This window comes from Balaenoptera borealis, assembly GCF_965194805.1.
Source record: "Balaenoptera borealis genome assembly, chromosome: 7".
In the NCBI taxonomy this organism is placed as follows: Eukaryota; Metazoa; Chordata; class Mammalia; order Artiodactyla; family Balaenopteridae; genus Balaenoptera; species Balaenoptera borealis.
In genome coordinates this window covers 83549239-83567343 of record NC_138864.1, presented here as the reverse complement: position 1 = coordinate 83567343, position 18105 = coordinate 83549239, and the positions used below count along the sequence as shown (strand labels likewise).

The 18105-nt window shown below is 33.8% G+C and overlaps 1 protein-coding gene across 2 annotated transcripts in view; it reads right to left on the bottom strand.

Moving 5' to 3' along the window:
• ZNRF2 (zinc and ring finger 2) overlaps window positions 1-18105 on the bottom strand; it is a 92838-nt gene that overhangs the window by 1036 nt on the left and 73697 nt on the right. For both annotated transcript variants that reach the window (XM_082398022.1, XM_082398023.1), the window contains 2 exons: window positions 10765-10870; window positions 2953-3032 (listed from right to left, as the gene is read on the bottom strand). In XM_082398022.1, coding sequence (XP_082254148.1) covers window positions 2975-3032; window positions 10765-10870 — 164 coding nt within the window. In that variant the 3' untranslated portion in view covers window positions 2953-2974. The remainder of the gene's footprint in view (window positions 1-2952; window positions 3033-10764; window positions 10871-18105) is intronic.

The window sequence follows — 18105 nt, the reverse complement described above, 5'->3', positions numbered from 1 at the left end:
GTGTAAAAGTGGATACATTTAGTTTAAGCAATGGTCCATGATAGTAATACAAATCAAAATACAACATCCATTTCCCCATGAACATTGCTTTAGACTGTAAATTTTCATACACTTACTATTTTAAAAACTGATAAAATTTGTTTTCTGCAAAAGAACAAATCAAGGACACAGAAGGACCAATTAAAGCTTAAAATAGTTACAAAAAGTAGCCACTAAGTAACAGTCATTCCCCCTCCACAACAAAGACTACACCAAACTACAGAAAACACACACACACAAACACACACAATTTACTAAGCCCTCTCCAAGTAACTAAAAACCTCGAATTACAAATAGTGAACAATTTCCTAACTAAACAAGACCTTAGATATTCATGTATCTCCGTTTTGGGCTGACTACTAAATTTGTATGCTGAAGAGTATCAGAAGTGCTACTTACATGTTGCCTTAAAAAAAAAAAAAAGTTTTAACAACACTGAATCCTCTTCAAACCCACACATTTTTTTTTAACATTTTTATTGGCGTATAATTGCTTTACAATGTTGTGTTAGCTTCTGCTGTACAACAAAGTGAATCAGCTATACGTATACATATATCCCCATATCCCCTCCCTCTTGAGCCTCCCTCCCACCCAAACCCATACACTTTTAATCTAGGACAGCAAAAGGGATAGAAGAATTTATCATTTGACAAATAAGGGCAGTCAGAACAAAAGCAAAAACGTGAGAGAGTTGAGATATTCCATGTCTACACATTCTCAGAAATGACTCTTCAAGACCCATAGAGAAAGATTCCATTGGTTCACATTTCTGAGGGCAGCTGCCACCAAACTCAGGTTCCACAATGAAAAAAAAATGAAGAAGAAGATAACATTGATATATAGGGTAAGGAAACTGAAATGCTGTTTAAAACCAACAGACATGCATATTGACCATGAGATGAGATGCATGGTCCACATATCCCATAACCTCACTGTGACACTAAAAGAAAAATTTCGCTGATTAGACCATGTAATAAAATATTTTATATCATAAAATTCCATTTTCACACAAAAAAGTTTATTGACTAAAAAGATAAATTTTATCTATGGGTGAAAGATTTAGACATATTATTTTGATATGTGGAATACTAAGGTAAAAATTTCATTTTATTAGCATTGGTTTTTAGTACTTAAAAAGCTTCTAAAATTTTAGCTATAGCTTTACTTTATTGGCCCAGATGTAAGGTGACCCTGAAGACATTCCAAAGCATCCTCCTCTTCAAAAAATCCTTTACACAGTAAAATAAAAACATACATACATGCATGTATCCTCAAAATACCACTCCATCACCACACTTCTCTTATACAGCAACCTAATCCCAATTCATACCTCAAATGTGTCAAGGTATGATGATCTGAATCATCTCACAGTAAAAGGTTCAAAAGCTGATACAGTCTACCCAGGCCTTCACATTTCACAGGCATAACCCTAATGTTATTAAGACAGAGGTCTCTCTCAATGTTGCAGCTCTTATTTCAGCTGCTATAGCTGCTATTATCTCAAATATATTTTGCCAATATTCTTATCTGCCGCTATTAAATGACCCTCATTAAGAGGGAACAGAATTCCTTGAATGTGTTTATTATCTCAACACCTCAAATTTAAGACCAGGAGTTACTGAAATAAAAGGAAATGGGGGAACAGCACAGGACCAGATCTCAGGTATTATCTGCTCTAGTTTCCTGCCTCCAGTCTTAGACATTGAGGAAAGATTGTTGTCTGTGACTATCTTGAGTCTCTCAACACAGAGGTTCTAACTCCTTCCAAAACAATTCCAAGATTGGCTAAAATATTCTGCCTTCATATAAAACACAATGTTTTATATCATTTTTGAAATGATAAAAATAAAAAGCTTTTCATATACATGAAGATAGCAATTAGGTTAACTATTTTTTCAAAGCTAAATGATGGAATATGAAAAAAGCAATACTCAAGTGAGGTTTTCATTTCAATTCGCTAAACATTTTCAGAAAATGCAGAGTCATGAATAAGCTACGTCAATAGTGGAAAACAAATTCTGTATTTGGTTTAAAATTCAATTTTTTTTTTTGTCTACTGTATAGGTAGGATACAAAAGTGAAAGATTAAATTGAACGAATGAATACAAATGCAACTTTCTGAAGAAACTGTTCCTACCTAATAATAGCAAAATAGCAAAGAACACAATCTTTTGATTCAATTCCCAGCTCTACTAAGGAACTAGCTATGTGACCTTGACAAGTCAAGTTTCCCTCTCTAAAACTTAATCTCATCATCTGCATAACGGGAGTAGTTAAGAGTACTGAGCTCAAAGGGTTGTTACACCAATTAGATGAGTTATAAATGGATGTAAAATGCTTAGACCAATCCCCGGCACATAATAATGCAATATAAATGCTAACTAATTATTATGATTAGAATTATATTATATTGCATTACCTAAAAACATACCTGGGAAGTTATGGATAAGAGTATGGAATTTGATTCTGTTGCTAACTACATGTCCTTGGACTGTTGGTGCAACGTGCTTCTTAATGTCATAGAACTTAATTACTCTGACCCTCAGGTTTCTCATTGGTAAAATGGGGTCATGATATTTACTTCATGGGGTTTTTTAAAGTATTAAACTAAAATCAAATAAGCTAAAGTGTTCTAAAGTACCAAAAATATAGAGTTTACTTAATATATGACTCTCTTCGGGAAATCAAGAAAGTTGTTTTTATGTATCTTTTAATGTGAGTTTTCTATACAGTAGCCTAATACAATGTCTGGAACACATACACACACACACACACACACACACACACACACACACACACACACACACACACACACACCTTAATTAATAAATGAGTGAATAAAAACGGTGGTTGAGAATGTATAACTCAGGTAACAGTTTAAAAAGCAATTAAAACAGAAAAAGGGAGAATTACCTATAAAACAGGAAGCTGATGCTTAATCTGAAGGGTGCTCAGGGCAAGATCTATTTACTTCAAACCATTCATCTATGCAGCTAGAAAAGAAATAAACCAGAAAAACTGAAACACTTACGTTTAATTATTTATATCATAACAGTCATAATAAAAATGCTTACTTCTTGACATTAATATATCTCTGTGGAAAAAAATTCAATGTTTTTAACGACCATATTTGGCATATAGAAATAAAAGATAAGAATATGTTTATTACATTCTGATTATTCTAAGCAGTCAGGGAAATGAATCTTTGCAAAATTATGCTATAAAGTACTTTAAAGTTTAAACAGAACAACCATTCCCAAAAGAGAACCTAAAGAACTACCACTTTACCAATATTCAAAATTAAAGGACAAATCTGGACAGATATTTCTCTCTTCAAACTAGTTGTTCATTTATGCAAATGTCAACCAGTTCATGCCATAGATCAAACTTTTAAGCTTTAATTCTTGACAATACTGCATTACATTTTAAAAGACCATATTTATGTGATGTGAGTATTGAAAACTTAATTCTATCCCTTCCTTCCTGCAATACATATACATATACAAATAAATATACCATCATCCATTTGTATTTATAAACTATTTCATGATTTTATAGGAAGTTAAATATTAGAAAGTTAAATATTAGTTAACTATTTCATAGGAAGTTAAAGTTAAATAATACTATTTCATGATTTTATAGGAAGTTAAATATAGGAAGTTAAATATGCCCTAAGTTATATTAGGGCAGCAGAGCCTTTTAATTTTAGTTTTATAGATCTGCACTGTCCAGTGCAGTAAGCCACAAGCCACACGTGGCTATTTAAATTTAAATTAATTAAAATTAAAGAAAAATGCACATCCTCAGTCACACTAGCCACATTTCAAGTGCTCAACAGCCACATGGCTAGTGGCTACTCTACTAGATAGCACAGATATATAACATTTCCATCACTGCAGAAAGTTCTAATGATAAACTCAAGGCCTTAAGAAGGTTAAGTAACTTGCTCAACAGCTAGGAAGTTACCCAAGCAGATTTTATACTGTTCAACATTCTCACTGTCGACACATTGCAAATTTGCATATGCCACAAAGCTAGAAGGCTTGGCTAATACGTTGAAGGGTAAAATTAATATTTATCCAACCTCATATCCTGACAGGTTGGTTTGATAGGTAAAAATGATGGATAAATTTAAAAGGAAAGAAGGTAAAAGATCTCAACCATATGACGTTCTTTCAATATCTAAAACAATTTCTGTTGTCATTAAGACTTTTGCTGTCTAAATAAACATGCCCAATTTGGCTTATGACACTGTTTTCATTCAGCCTGCTCTCTATTTGACTCACTTGGCTCTAGACGTCCTCTGGTCTACCAGAATACCTCTTACAACAAAGTACTGAGAAATGAACAAAATACTCCAGATGTGTTAACAATTCCCAATACATCTGAATAGTACACCCTCTGTGATCTAAAATGGGTACTTCTTATTTTACAATCATATGATTTCGGCTTATCTAGACAAAGAAACCATTTAAAATCCCAGGTCCTTCTTACATAAATTGCTATCAGCCCACATTATTTAAAATATTATATTTCTCTCTCCAAAATCCAGCAGAAAATCACTCTCCTGATTTTGGTGCTTTACTTTCTTAGGCATTTTCTTACTCTAAAACTATATATATGAGTATTCCAAAACAACGTATAGTACTGTTTCCATGTTTTAAATTTTATTTGAATACTACTATAAGGTATGCTTTTTTCTAGTGGCTTTTTTTCAGTCAATTTGAGGTTTGCAATTGTTAATAAATAAGGCTCTAGTTTTTACATTTTCACTGTGTATAGCGTTCCATCGTATAAGCACACTGCAATTTATGTATCCATTCTTTTACCAATGGACACTTTCAGTGATGCTATGAACATTCTTGTACATCTCTTAGCCAGCACTACTCAAAGGGTGGTACACACAGTGCTAATCCTTGAGCTATCTGTTACCAGTCCTCTAAACACATTGTTTTGATTGACTTTTTTTTTTTTTTAAGCACTGCACAACTTTCTCAATGAAGACAGCACTGTATTGATTTATTTTCTGGTACAAGCTCCTTGATCTCACCCTGTACCTGCACACTAAGTAGTAGTAGCAGCACTGTCCTGGAGCACAAGATCAAAAATCCCTCCAGAGCATATACCTAGGAGTGGAATTACTGAGCTGTAGGATATGTACAGCAGACACATTTGTATGATTACTGGACACTTGTGGCTCCTTTTTATGAACTGGCTGTCAACAACTTTTGCCAATTTTTCTATTTTGATTTGTCTTTTCCTTATAGATTTGTAAGAAGTTATTATCCAGATATTTCAGCTGTAACATAATACACACATTTTTGATGAACCTTGCTTTCTACAAAACTATTCACTAAAAATAACAGGGTTTATGAGAGAAAAAAAAACAGGTTAAATAAAGGCAGACCACTCAAATAATACAACCCTGTAACCGGAACAAAGCTGTGCTCCTTCCAAACAAATAAAATACCTCTGTAAATATAGGATTTTTTAAAAAAGGGTGAGGTTAGCTTGATATAAAGAGGATTAAGGAAGGATTGATACTGTTGAGTTACAGAGACAAAAGCCAAAGCACAAAATTTGAGAACTATGAAGTAAGCAGGCACTTCCAAAATAAATCCCAGGGCCTAACTGAATTGGGTGTGAGTCTACTTGGTGAATGGGCATCCTTAAAGTTAACTGTATTCTTCCATGGCTTGCTTCCATATTTGCTTTTATTTGATGGAGCAAAGCATTAATGTGCTTAAAAATATTATATATGAACCAGTATGATGTGATTATATTGTCGCCCTTCTATACCTTTACCAACTGCAATGAGCTAACTGTATTACAGAAAGTTGCTGAAGCAGAGTACTGTTTCAGATAGAAAAACTTTTGTTGTTATGAAAACACTCTGAGGTCTAGTTTTTAACTTTTTCACAGTATCATGATGCAAAAAAAGTTTAAAATTTTAACGTAGTCAAATTCATCAACTTTTCTTCTAAGTTTTTATGGGGAGGTTATCTTAGCCCCCCAAATAATTCCTTACCATGAGGTTAAGAACATCTCTCTATATTCTTTCCAACACTTTAGATTTTAGTTTCCACGGGCAATTAATCTGGAATTCTTATTTCAAATGTAAAATAGGATTCAATTATTTTTTCATATCCATAACAGTATCAATAACAGTATTTTTTCATATCAATAACATATCAATCGATCCCAGTGCCATTCATTGAATAGTTCATTCTTATCTTTACTATACTGTAATACCACCCTTGGGAAACCAATTTTTCCATTCATGTTAAACAAACACTTATATAGCACCTATTATATGCCAGAACTTTCTAAAAACAACTCATTTAAAACCTCAGAAAAGGGACTTCCCTGGTGGTCCAGTGGTAAAGAATCTGCCTTTCAATGCAGGGGACACAGGTTCGATCCCTGGTCAGGGAATTAAGATCCCACATGCTGCAGGGCAACTAAGCCCGCGCACCACAACTACTGAGCCCGCATGCCTCACTACAGAGCTTGCGTGTGGCAAACTACAGAGCCTACGTGCTCTGGAGCCCACATGCCACAACCAGAGAGAGAAAACCTGCACACCACAACTAGAGAGGAGACCGCACACCACAACGAAGAACCCGTGCCCCGCAACAAAAGATCCCACATGCCGCAACAAAGGCCCGACGCAGCCAAAATTAAATAAATAAATAATAATAATAAAATAACCTCAGAACTTTATGAAGTTGGTACTATTGCCTCATTTTACAGATTAAGGCAGAGAAAAATTAAGTAACTTGACCAAGATGACACAGTGAATTAACAGAGGGGCTGGAATTCAAACCTTAGGAATCCTGACTCCCAACAGTCCATGCTCTTAACCTCCAAGTTACGTTGTCTCTCCGTATATGCATGGGTGTTTATGGACTCTATTCTTTCCCACTTACCCACCTATATCCTTTCCAAACTGTCTTAATTAATAGTCCTATGGTGAATTTGTACAGGACAAGCTCCCTGCCCCCAGCATCGCTTTCTTCTTTATGAGTGTCTCGACTATTCTTGGCCCTTTGTTCTTTTATCCATTATATATTTAAGAATCAACTTGTCAAGTTACATGAAAAAACTAGTTGAGATTTGACTGGAATAGCATTAACTACATAGATTTGGGGTGAAGTGACATCTCTATGACATTGAGTTTTCCTAGCCACAAAAAGGTACCTGTATTTACTTCAAACCTTCCATAATATCTTTCAATAAAGTTTTAAAGTCTTGAATATCTTAAGATTTATTCTCAACATACTTTATTCCCGTTGTAGTTTCCGTTGCTGTTAATGTTTTTATTCTAAAAAAAAGTTATATATATTTTTTGTACTGGGATATGAATGCAGCTGGTTTTCATATGTTGAGCTCATATCTGGCAACCCAGCTAAATTCTTATTAATTTTAATATATTATCGAATATTTATTCTTTGCTTTTGATTTTAAATTATTAATAATATAGAATTTATTAATACGGTCCTTTTCCTCTGTTAATGTGGTAACTTATATACATAAATTTTCTAATCACATATATCTTTGCATTCGTAGCATAAATCCAATTTGGTTGGAAGGCATTATTTTCGATCTATATTGACAAATTTGGTTTGCTAGTATGTTTTTGGATTTTGCATTTATATTCATAAATGAGAGTTCCTTTTAATTTTCTTTCTTATCCTGTCCTTGTCTGATTTGGGTTACCAAGTTTATACTATTCTCATAAAATAAGTGGGAGAACCTTCTATCATCTTCTACTTTTGGGGGGAATTTACTACTGTTAACATGGTGTTCTTTGGACATCTGGTAAATTTGCTGTCAAACTGTCATCGTGGGCCTGTTTTTAGGTTTTTGGTGTGGTTTTTTAAAAAATATTTGTGGTTTTTCAGGGTTAGTCTTAATAACTACTTATGATAGTTATTAGTCTATTCAGGTTTCCTACTTCTTTTTGAGTCATTTTGGACAATATTATATTTTTAAGGAAACTGTCTGTTTTGTTTAAATTTTTTACTTGAAAAGTATAAAATTTTTCACAGAATTTTCCAATCGTTTTTAATTTCTGCCATATCTAGAGTTACGTGTTCCTTTTCATTCCTATACTGTTTATTTTTTCCTTCTAGAGACAATCTTGCCAGAGGCTAATCTATTTTATTATTCTTTTCAAAGAACCAACTTTTGACTTTGTCAGTCTCTACTCTAGTGTGTAATTTTTTCAATTTTTTTCTTCTCTGATCTTTATTGTTTTGTGTTTATTCTGTTACCAATTTTCTAATTTCAGTAAGAACTTGGATTATTGATTTTCAGTCTTTTAAAAAATATTTTAAATTAATTAATTAATTAATTAATTTTTGGCTGCGTAGGGTCTTTGTTGCTGCGCACGGGCTGTCTCCAGTTGCAGCAAGCATGGGCTACTCTTCATTGCAGTGCGCGGGCTTACCGTGGTGGCTTCTCTTGTTGCGGAGCATGGGCTCTAGGTGCGCAGGCTCAGTAGTTGTGGCACACAGGCTTAGCTGCTCCGTGGCATGTGGGACCCTCCCAGACCAGGGATCAAACCCGTGTCCCCTGCATTGGCAGGAGGATTCTTAACCACTGCACCACCAGGGGAGTCCTTTTCAGTCTTTCTTTTAACACAAGCCTTGGTTTTCACTATTATTCAGTTCAAAGTATTTTCTAAGTTCCCTTATGACTTCTTCTTTGATCACAGAATATTTATCTTTTGTCACTGACATCAAACTGAGCTCAGAGAACAGCATTCTGTATGGTACCAACGTTTTGTGGTTTGTTAAGACTTGTCTTATGGTCTAGTACATGATCAATTTCTACAATACTTCATACGTACTGAAAAGAAAATGTACTCTCTAATTGCTGGGTGCAGATATACACATACACATCCATTAGATCAAATCTGTTAACTGTATTGCTCAATTTTTCTAGGTCTTAACTAATTTTGTGTATGTCTGCTTGCCTCAGTGAGAAGTGTATTGAAATTTCCCATTATCATGATGGATTTGTCAATTTTTTCTGACAGTTCTACGAATATTTTGAGACTGTGTTCTTTAGTACACAAAAAATTGAATTTTATATAATTTTATCATCATAAAATATTAATACTTTCTGCAATAAAGTTAATTTTGTCCAATATTAATTTAGCTTTGTCAGTTTTACTTTAGTTAATATTTGCCTGGATATGGTTTACTATCCCTTTACATCCATATTTTTCTATAACCCTTACATTTAAGTGTGTTGCTCATCAACAGCATATCCCAATCTTTTGTTTTCAACTGGTTATTTTGATCTATTCGGATTTATTATAATTACTGACATTGGATTTATTTTTGCCTCTTTGTTTTGGTACTATTTACTATTTTCTCTATGTTTTCCCCAACCCCCATGCCCTGCTTTTAAATAAAATTCTACATTATTTCTTTTATTGCTTTTAAAGTTATAGTTTTCTATTCTTTTTGTAGGTTACCTTAAATCATCTTAAATCAAATTTTTCCTGAAACCAAGAACACTTTATGAGAAACCAGATGGGCTCTGGAGTCAAACAGACATGGCTAGAATCTCAGTTCTTCCATTTATTACCAGCTATGCGACCTTGGAGAGATTGCCTATGGTCCCCAGTTTATTTCCTCAGCTGTACAATGAGATTGTTACAAGGCTTATATAAGATAACCTATTCAAGAAGCTATGGACAACACCTGGGTCACAGTAAATGCTTAACAAATGGTAGCCTTTGGGATGCAAACAGATATGGGCTTAAGTTTTAGTACTAGCAGGAAAAAGAAGGCCTTTTTTTTTTTTTTTTTTTTAACATCTTTACTCGAGTATAATTGCTTCACAATGGTGTGTCAGCTTCTGCTGTATGACAAAGCGAACCAGTCATACGTGTATATATATATATCCCCATATCTCCTCCCTCTTGCATCTTCCTCCCACCCTCCCTATCCCACCCCTCTAGGTGGACACAAAGCACCAAGCTGATCTCCCCGTGCTACGCGGCTGCTTCCCACTAGCTATCTATTTTACATTTGGTAGTGTTTATATGTCCATGCCACCCTCTCACTTCGTCCCAGCTTACCCTTCCCCCTCCCTGTGTCCTCAAGTCCATTCTCTACGCCTGCGTCTTTATTCCTGTCCTGCCCCTAGGTTCTTCAGAACCTTTTTTTTTTTTTAGATTCCATATATTTGTGTTAGCATACAGTATTTGTTTTTCTCTTTCTGACTTACTTCACTCTGTATGACAGACTCTAGGTCCATGCACCTCACTACAAATAACTCAATTTCCTTTCTTTTTATTGCTGAGTAATATTCCATTGTATATATGCGCCACATCTTCTTTATCCATTCATCTGTCGATGGACACTTAGGTTGCTTCCATGTCCTGGCTATTGTAAATAGAGCTGCAATGAACATTGTGGTACATGACTCTTTTTGAATTATGGTTTTCTCAGGGTATATTCCCAGTAGTGGGATTGCTGGGTTGTATGGTAGTTCTATTTTTAGTTTTTTAAGGAACCTCCATACTGTTCTCCATAGTGGCTGTATCAATTTACATTCCCACCAACAGTAAGGCTATTGTTTTTTAAGAAATGGGGAAAGGGAGTTTCAATGAAGAAGAAATCTTTTCAGCCCTAACTACAAAAGTGTGAAACTTGAGAAAGGTCTTTTAGTCTAATATCAATTTGGTTAACATAAAAATAAACTTACCCTTTATGATATATGCATAGACAAGGCAGTCGTGCTATAGTATCTCCCTGCTGCAATTCTTCAAGGCATATTGCACATTCCCCAGCATCTTTACTCAGCACATCCTCTGAGAAAAAAGAAAATGAGTTTAGGACAATAAAACTGAAAGAATTATGTGAATGCTAATTTATAAAGAGTGGTGACTGGCATATTTTGTCAGAAATACATAAAACTCAGCACCTATAATTGAAATGCTATTCACAAATCAGTGAATAATGTTTACCTTTACTTATGGACAGTGTCTCTCATTTCCATTTAGATTTCATTGAGGCATTGCAGTTAGTAATTAAGAACAGTATGGAATCCTCCAACTTGCAAAAGACTTTGCTATAAAACTTTATCAGTAAGTCAGTTATTTGGAATTTGGAATTTATTGTCCTTATCCTACTAATCAATATTAATTTGGTGCCCAAGCTAGTTAAAAAAAGTGTATAGAGTATAACATGGCAGAAAAGACATGAAAATACTATTGTAATTTTTAAAATTCTAAAATAACAAAATTGCATAAGTTAAAGAAATCATCTTGAATATAGGACTTTTAAAAAAATCTGCTTAATTCAAGAAAATACAAAGGTAAATCAAAGCTTTTGTGTAGATTCTGAAAGGGATTTTTGGAAACTTGAGGATTTCAGGCTTATTAAGGCTCAACAATTCTTCTTAATCCTTTTTTTTTTTAACATTAAATTTCCCAATTTTAATAACTGTACTATATTTAGGTCTTAATCCTTTCCCATGACAATGCCAAGTCTACTCCAGGCAGCAATTAGACTAACTTGCACGGTATTTTAATCACTTTGTTTAAAATATTCCTATGGTGAAAGCCTTTATAAAGCAAAAATTCCTTTCGGGGAAAAAAAAAAAAAAGCTTCTCTCAATTTATGTTTTATATTGAAATTTTAATTTAAATTACATTTTATTAACGTTAAATTTTAATTTTAAAAGGATCTTGCCTAAAATAGAGTATATTAGCCGGAAATACTTTGTGACTCTTTTTAAATGAGGAATAACTAAAACATGCCATTAAAACTGTTGAAGAGTACACATTCTTAGTAAGTTTAGAGAACAAAAAGCAAAAGCAGGAAAATGCAATATAAATTTATATCACAAATAGATAAATTACTGGTTTTGGAAATAAAAACCAAACAAGCTAAAGGGGAAAGGCTGCATTAATCTCTACCTAAGTGCTTAAACACAGAGCAAGGTAGGAAAGTTTCCTAAAATTAAGTACTTATCTGCTAGTCCCATACCTCTTATAAACACCAACAAATTTAATTGTGCACATATCTGTAATAGTTCCTTCTAGAAAAATCCATTCTATAAGTAGTTCCCCCTTTAGTTATTCATTTTGAGATAGCACATTAAGATGAAATACAGACTCTATTTGGTCTACAGACAGTAAGGTACCAGCAGATGATTTACCCATAAGGCTAGAGGGGGTAAGAGGGCAACTTCCACAGAAAAAGGAAAGGCCTTAGCAAGAAGACTTATGCTTTCAGAATCTAGGGAATATGGTTGATGTAATTTTAGCTAACTATTGGGTAGCTCACAAGCTAATATATCACATCAAAGACTTAACCAGAAGAAGATTTTTGGGCAAGTGGAACTGGGTAAATGAAAAATGATGCCTATTAACACTCCCCTCAAGAGTCCTCTCCCCATTTTTCTTTTCTTGACCCTGGAGGTCCCAACCGCAACCCCGACCCCACCTGCAACCCCAAGTCTTTCCTCCTTCTCTTGATCTCCATGTTCCTCTTATTGTTCTGGATAGCTTTCCACAGATAGGGAACCAGTTTAATGTAAAGCACCTAACTAGTGTTAAAGTTAATTGGTATATTGGAACCCACAAAATGGAAGTCATCTCAGTGGCTCTGACCACGTCCCAAACCTATACCTAAGTCAGCCTGCACTACAGAAAATACCTCACTCTCAAGGAAACCCAACACCAATCACAATCCTCCAACTCAGCTTTAGCTAGCCTACCTTGCCCTAGAAAATAGAACCTGTAAGCCTTATAAGGAAACCCCCAGCCTCCTAGCCAATCATGTCCTGTTTTCACAGTGCCTCTTCTAAGGCCCCATAATACTCACTCTTGTCCAAAATCCCCTGGGGAGGTGCTTATTAGGCAGTGTAGTCCCCCAATCTATGGATTGTTTTTCCATTGAATAAAGGACATCAAACTTGTTACCAAATTTTTTAGTTTTATCATTTAACACTAGGATGATAGCAATGAAAAAAAGAGGAAAAGATCTGAAGGAAACATTAAAGGATCATGGTACAGGTATAATTCCAAATAATATGGAATTTTTTGTGGTATGTTCTCACCACTTAGATTTTTTTCACCACAAAGATATACCACATCATAACATAAATCCAAGTCCCACAACTAACTTCAAAAAATTAACCATCACTTCTTATCAAGCCTAAGACATCAATAATTATAAGATGCACCATGAGTTTTATATTTCACCAAGAAAAAAATGCTTCCATTAAACTATGACACAAATCAATTTTAAGACATGTCTCATTTTTCAGAGTTGTTAAAATTTATAAAAAGAAGTGTGTCTTAGAATTGATGGACTAGGGTATCAAATTTTCTACCTTTTGGAATACAGTAACAATGCATCTAGATTTAAGTATAAAGGAACCAAAAAATCTCTATTAACATAAATTAGATAGACCAGCTTTTAAAAAATAAAAAGTATTGCCACATTTTTGCCATATAAATCTATGTAACAGATTCTCAACACAAAATAAAAATAGGTAGAAATCCACGAAGTAAAAGCTTCTGAATTCATTGTTCACAGAAATGTAAGTGTCTTACAATGCTTTTATGTTGACCTATAACTACCAACTCTCATTTCTTTATTACAATAGGTTTTAAAAATCTTTGAGTTGGGAAAATTTTAGTATTTTAAAAGGCCTTGGTTATCCTGTTTATAAGAAAATTTATTTACAGTACAACAAAGACAAATCCAATCTGCATATAATTAACAGAATAATATATATTTTAAGAATATAATGATATGCTTTGCAGGTACTAATTTAAAAAAATCTTTTTAATTTAATCTAGAATGACATATTAATGTCAGTCATTTTAATCAGAAGGTCCTAAAGTCCAAGTAATAAAAAATATGCAGAACTGTACTTTCTATGTTAAGATATATATATATATATATACACATACATGTATATGTGTGTATATGTGTGTGTGTATGTATATATATATATACATACACACACACACATATATAAGAACATTCCAAACACATTAATTTCAGTGCAGAAGCAGCCCAATAGCCAATGTAAACAGTTTCTAATGAAATGATCTCTGCTCCGAAAATTAAAAGTTAACATTAACATATTATAGCCACTGCTCAACTGCATTTTGATAAGCAACTCTGAGTTAAAAGATAGTTCGTTCTCAACAGTTACTGCCCCAAGTAGCAAATGCTTAATTTTCAAATTTGAAAGTCTTATTTCCAAGAGAATCTGTCTTTGTACGTTTGAAGGTATTTATTTTTGAAAAGTTACTATGCAATGTGATTAACTTTTGACTGGAGGTTTTCTAGAGTATGCCCCTCTCCTACCCTATTGTGACATTGTACTTTCTTTCAAAGGGAAGTTTTCAGCTTAGTAATGAGATACATGCAGAGTTAAATAGGGCCTAGAAATACCACTAAATCCAGGACATTGAAGCATCTTTAAGACAGCTGAGAAAAGATTATTAAAAGTCTTTAGCTAATCAATTGAAAACCGTCATGAAGAAACCATCTCAGGCAATAAGGAGTCAATGTTTTAGGACTAGAATACCTTAAGGGTAGACTACTAACTAGCCAAAATTAATATGAGAAAAGCAGAGAAGGGAACACAAATAGATTTAACTACCATGGTTGGCTAGTATGGAATTCCCGCTCTCCACAAACACTGATTAGTGGAGAGATACTCAAGACTGTGAACAGGAAACTAAACTTGTGTTGCTTTTTCAAAAGTGTTGATGTCCCACCTAACAGCTGGAATCAGTGTATTCCTTATCAGTCTAATTCTTTGATTTATTCACATGGTCTATGCATTAATTTAGAGGTACTGATACAGGAAAAGAAGAATTAAACCTGGAATAGAACAATGATTTTATCAAGAAGTAGGCACCAGAATCACTTGGGTATGTATTCTGCTCAACAGAGAAACAAAACAAAACAAAACAAAAAAACATATACCTGGGCCCCATCCCTAGAGATTCTGAAATATACACCTGCTTCAGAAAACAACTGCTATCAAGGAAAGAGCATGCTGAAATAGAAAGAGCATAAGATTTAAAGTTGCAAGTGATATATGAATTTCCATTCTCACTATTAGTTAGGTACATAACCTCCAAAATGTTGGTCACCCTTGAGTTTCCTTTTACTCTTCTTTAATACTAGCATTAATAAAGGTATTCAAAATATTATAGAGATGAAATTTTAAAGACTCTTGTGTGAAATTTCATGTTATAAAAACACTATACAAAATATTAGTTTTTATCATTATTATCAGAAAAACCTTTATGACTTCTTGAAAAACAAAGTTGGTCATTTTTCTCTTTCCTCTTCTCCCCATTCTGGTTATTCTAGTTGTTGCAATTTTATAAATTGTCATAAATAATCCCATGGCCAACAGAAACTTCTATAGGATACTCTTGACCCAGCCATTTCTAGAGACCTATTATAATTGCCAGACTGGGAACAACTCCATACAAATGATACTGCCTAATTAACTTTTAAATGTTTTGGCTTCATTCTATATTTAAAAGTATTATAAATGTCCACTTTGCTACATGCTTTTAGAAGTACTTAAGTCTTTTATTAATCCTATGAGGTAACTAAGGTTACCTCCATTTTACAGATAAAGAAACTGAGGCTCAAATAAATTAAGTAACTTACCAGAAGTTACTAAACTAGTAAGTTCTAGGGTCAGGATTCAAATTTAGGGTAAGTCTTTGGCCTTTCTACAACTTCATGAATTTTGCTACAAGACAATTTCACTTTAAGAGTATAAATACAGAAGCAAACTGTTTTAGGCAACGTTAGATTTGAATATTAAAGGTGAGGATGGCTACCTATTTAGAGGAAGTATGCTTAAGACTGGTCATATGCTTTATCTTCTGGAGTTATTAAACTGCTATAAAAACTGGTATCAGAAATGAACTCACACTTTACCGCTTACTTCCTTCTATGGAACAGGAAAACAGCCCTGTCCAACAGAACTTTCTATGATGACAGAAATAATCTTTTATCTGTGTTGTCCAAACAGTAGCTACTAGCCACATATGGCCTGAAAATAGCATTTGAAATGTGTGCAACTGAGGAACTGAATTGTAAATTTAATTTTTGCAAAATGTGAAATCTATATATTTCAATATAGTAGATAAGAAACATACATTTATAAACTAAAAACTTCTGTAAATTGTTATTTTACTCATAGCCTCAAGCTCATAATTTGCATCACCCAAAGAAATTACTTAAAATTCAAGCAGCCAAATATGCAAAATTAAAATATTTAGCAAGTACAAGCACATATCCATATAGTTACTGCAGATCAAGACAACATGAACAAAAGCAGACAGCCAAAATCCTTTGGGGTGGTGGGGGAGAAAAACAACAACTAAGACCAAATTTGTTAGAGGCAGCCAACAAAACTCCATGCGAAAATTTCATAATCATCACAACCTTATTTTCAGATCAAGCATCCAAAGGTATATGATCTTTTCAGCAAAATACAATGCCAAGCACTATTATGGATCAGGCATTTTACCTGAAGACTTATTTTTTGTTCTTGAACCCTCAATGATAGCAGTAGAAAACAAAAGCAGCTGAAATGTGAAATAATCCCTAGAAAAATCGAGAATTAAAAAAATTCACAACATTAGTAAGAAGCAATTACTCAAAGAATGAAAAATTGTGGCTCACAAGGTTTATTAATAAATACTTTCAGATATAAAGTTATATCTAATGGACTTAAGAGAAGTTAACATTAATATTCTAGATTATAGATCCGTGAGATGTTACTGTACTCAAGTATCATTAAGGGGAGTTAGAAATGATATTTAACAAAGGAAAACAGTCATTTTCACTGTAAGATTAATATATCAATAAAAACATGGGGATAACCTTTACTAAACTGTCTAAAACTCAAAGTTCATGGTCAGGGTCAAATTTTACCCTGTTTGGAAACTTCTTATTCTGGTTTGACGAGAAATTGTGGGCTTCCTCTGCCTAGATGCTACTGACATTTACTGCATCAATGCTTTCTTTAGTTTAAATATAATTGAGAATTGGCTAAACATATAGCCACTTTTCATTTGCATTGTTAGAAACTTACTTTAAAACTAAGACTATTCTTCAAGAGGAGACAGAAGTTGTGACTCTTCTGATGACTTTTAAGGAAAGATGTGTACTCTTGGGAATATTTTGGAAATTGACATTTGGCACCTTCTCCAAGAAAATGTAAGTAAAATAAAATGGAACCCAAAGTATATACTCTAAAAGGTAAAATATACAAAAACAACACTAACTAAATACTTATAGATTTAGCTTTCTTGGACCTTTTTATTTCTAACTCGCCTAAAAAAATAGCTCAGGATTAAGTATTTTATAAAACCAGCTACCGGGACTTCCTTGGTGGCGCAGTGGTTAAGAATCCGCCTGCCAATGCAGGGAACATGGTTCAATCCCTGGTCCATGAAGATCCCACATGTCACGGAGCAACTAAGCCCGTGCGCCACAACTACTGAGCCTGCGTTCTACAGCTGGCGAGCTACACTACTGAGCCCATGTGCCACAACTACTGAAGCCCGCGCACTTAGAGCCATGTTCCGCAAGAGAAGCCACTGCAATGAGAAGCCCGCGCACAGCAACGAAGACCCAACGCAGCCAAAAATTAATTAATTTTTTTTAAAAAAAGGTACCTAATAAGCTGCAAGAAGTTATACAAGTCATCTAAGAAATTTTTAAATTACCAAATTACTTCCCAATCTTCATACCAAATTAAGATGACTTTCCTTTACTCCCTCCCTGTTACAAATCACTGATTTGCTAAACCCTGAACAAGTGTTTACCTAAATGAATTGTCCACATTAAAAAGTTAAAAAAAAAACCCAAAAACCAAACAAAAAAATACCCCAAAACACACACATACAGAAAAGAAAAAAAAAAAAAGAAAAGAAACTGCTGAATATATACAAAATTAAAATAAAATATACTTTGAACTAAAAAGTTTCAGGTCCATTTTTGTTTTGAATCAATGCAGAGAGAAAAACATCAGTCCTAA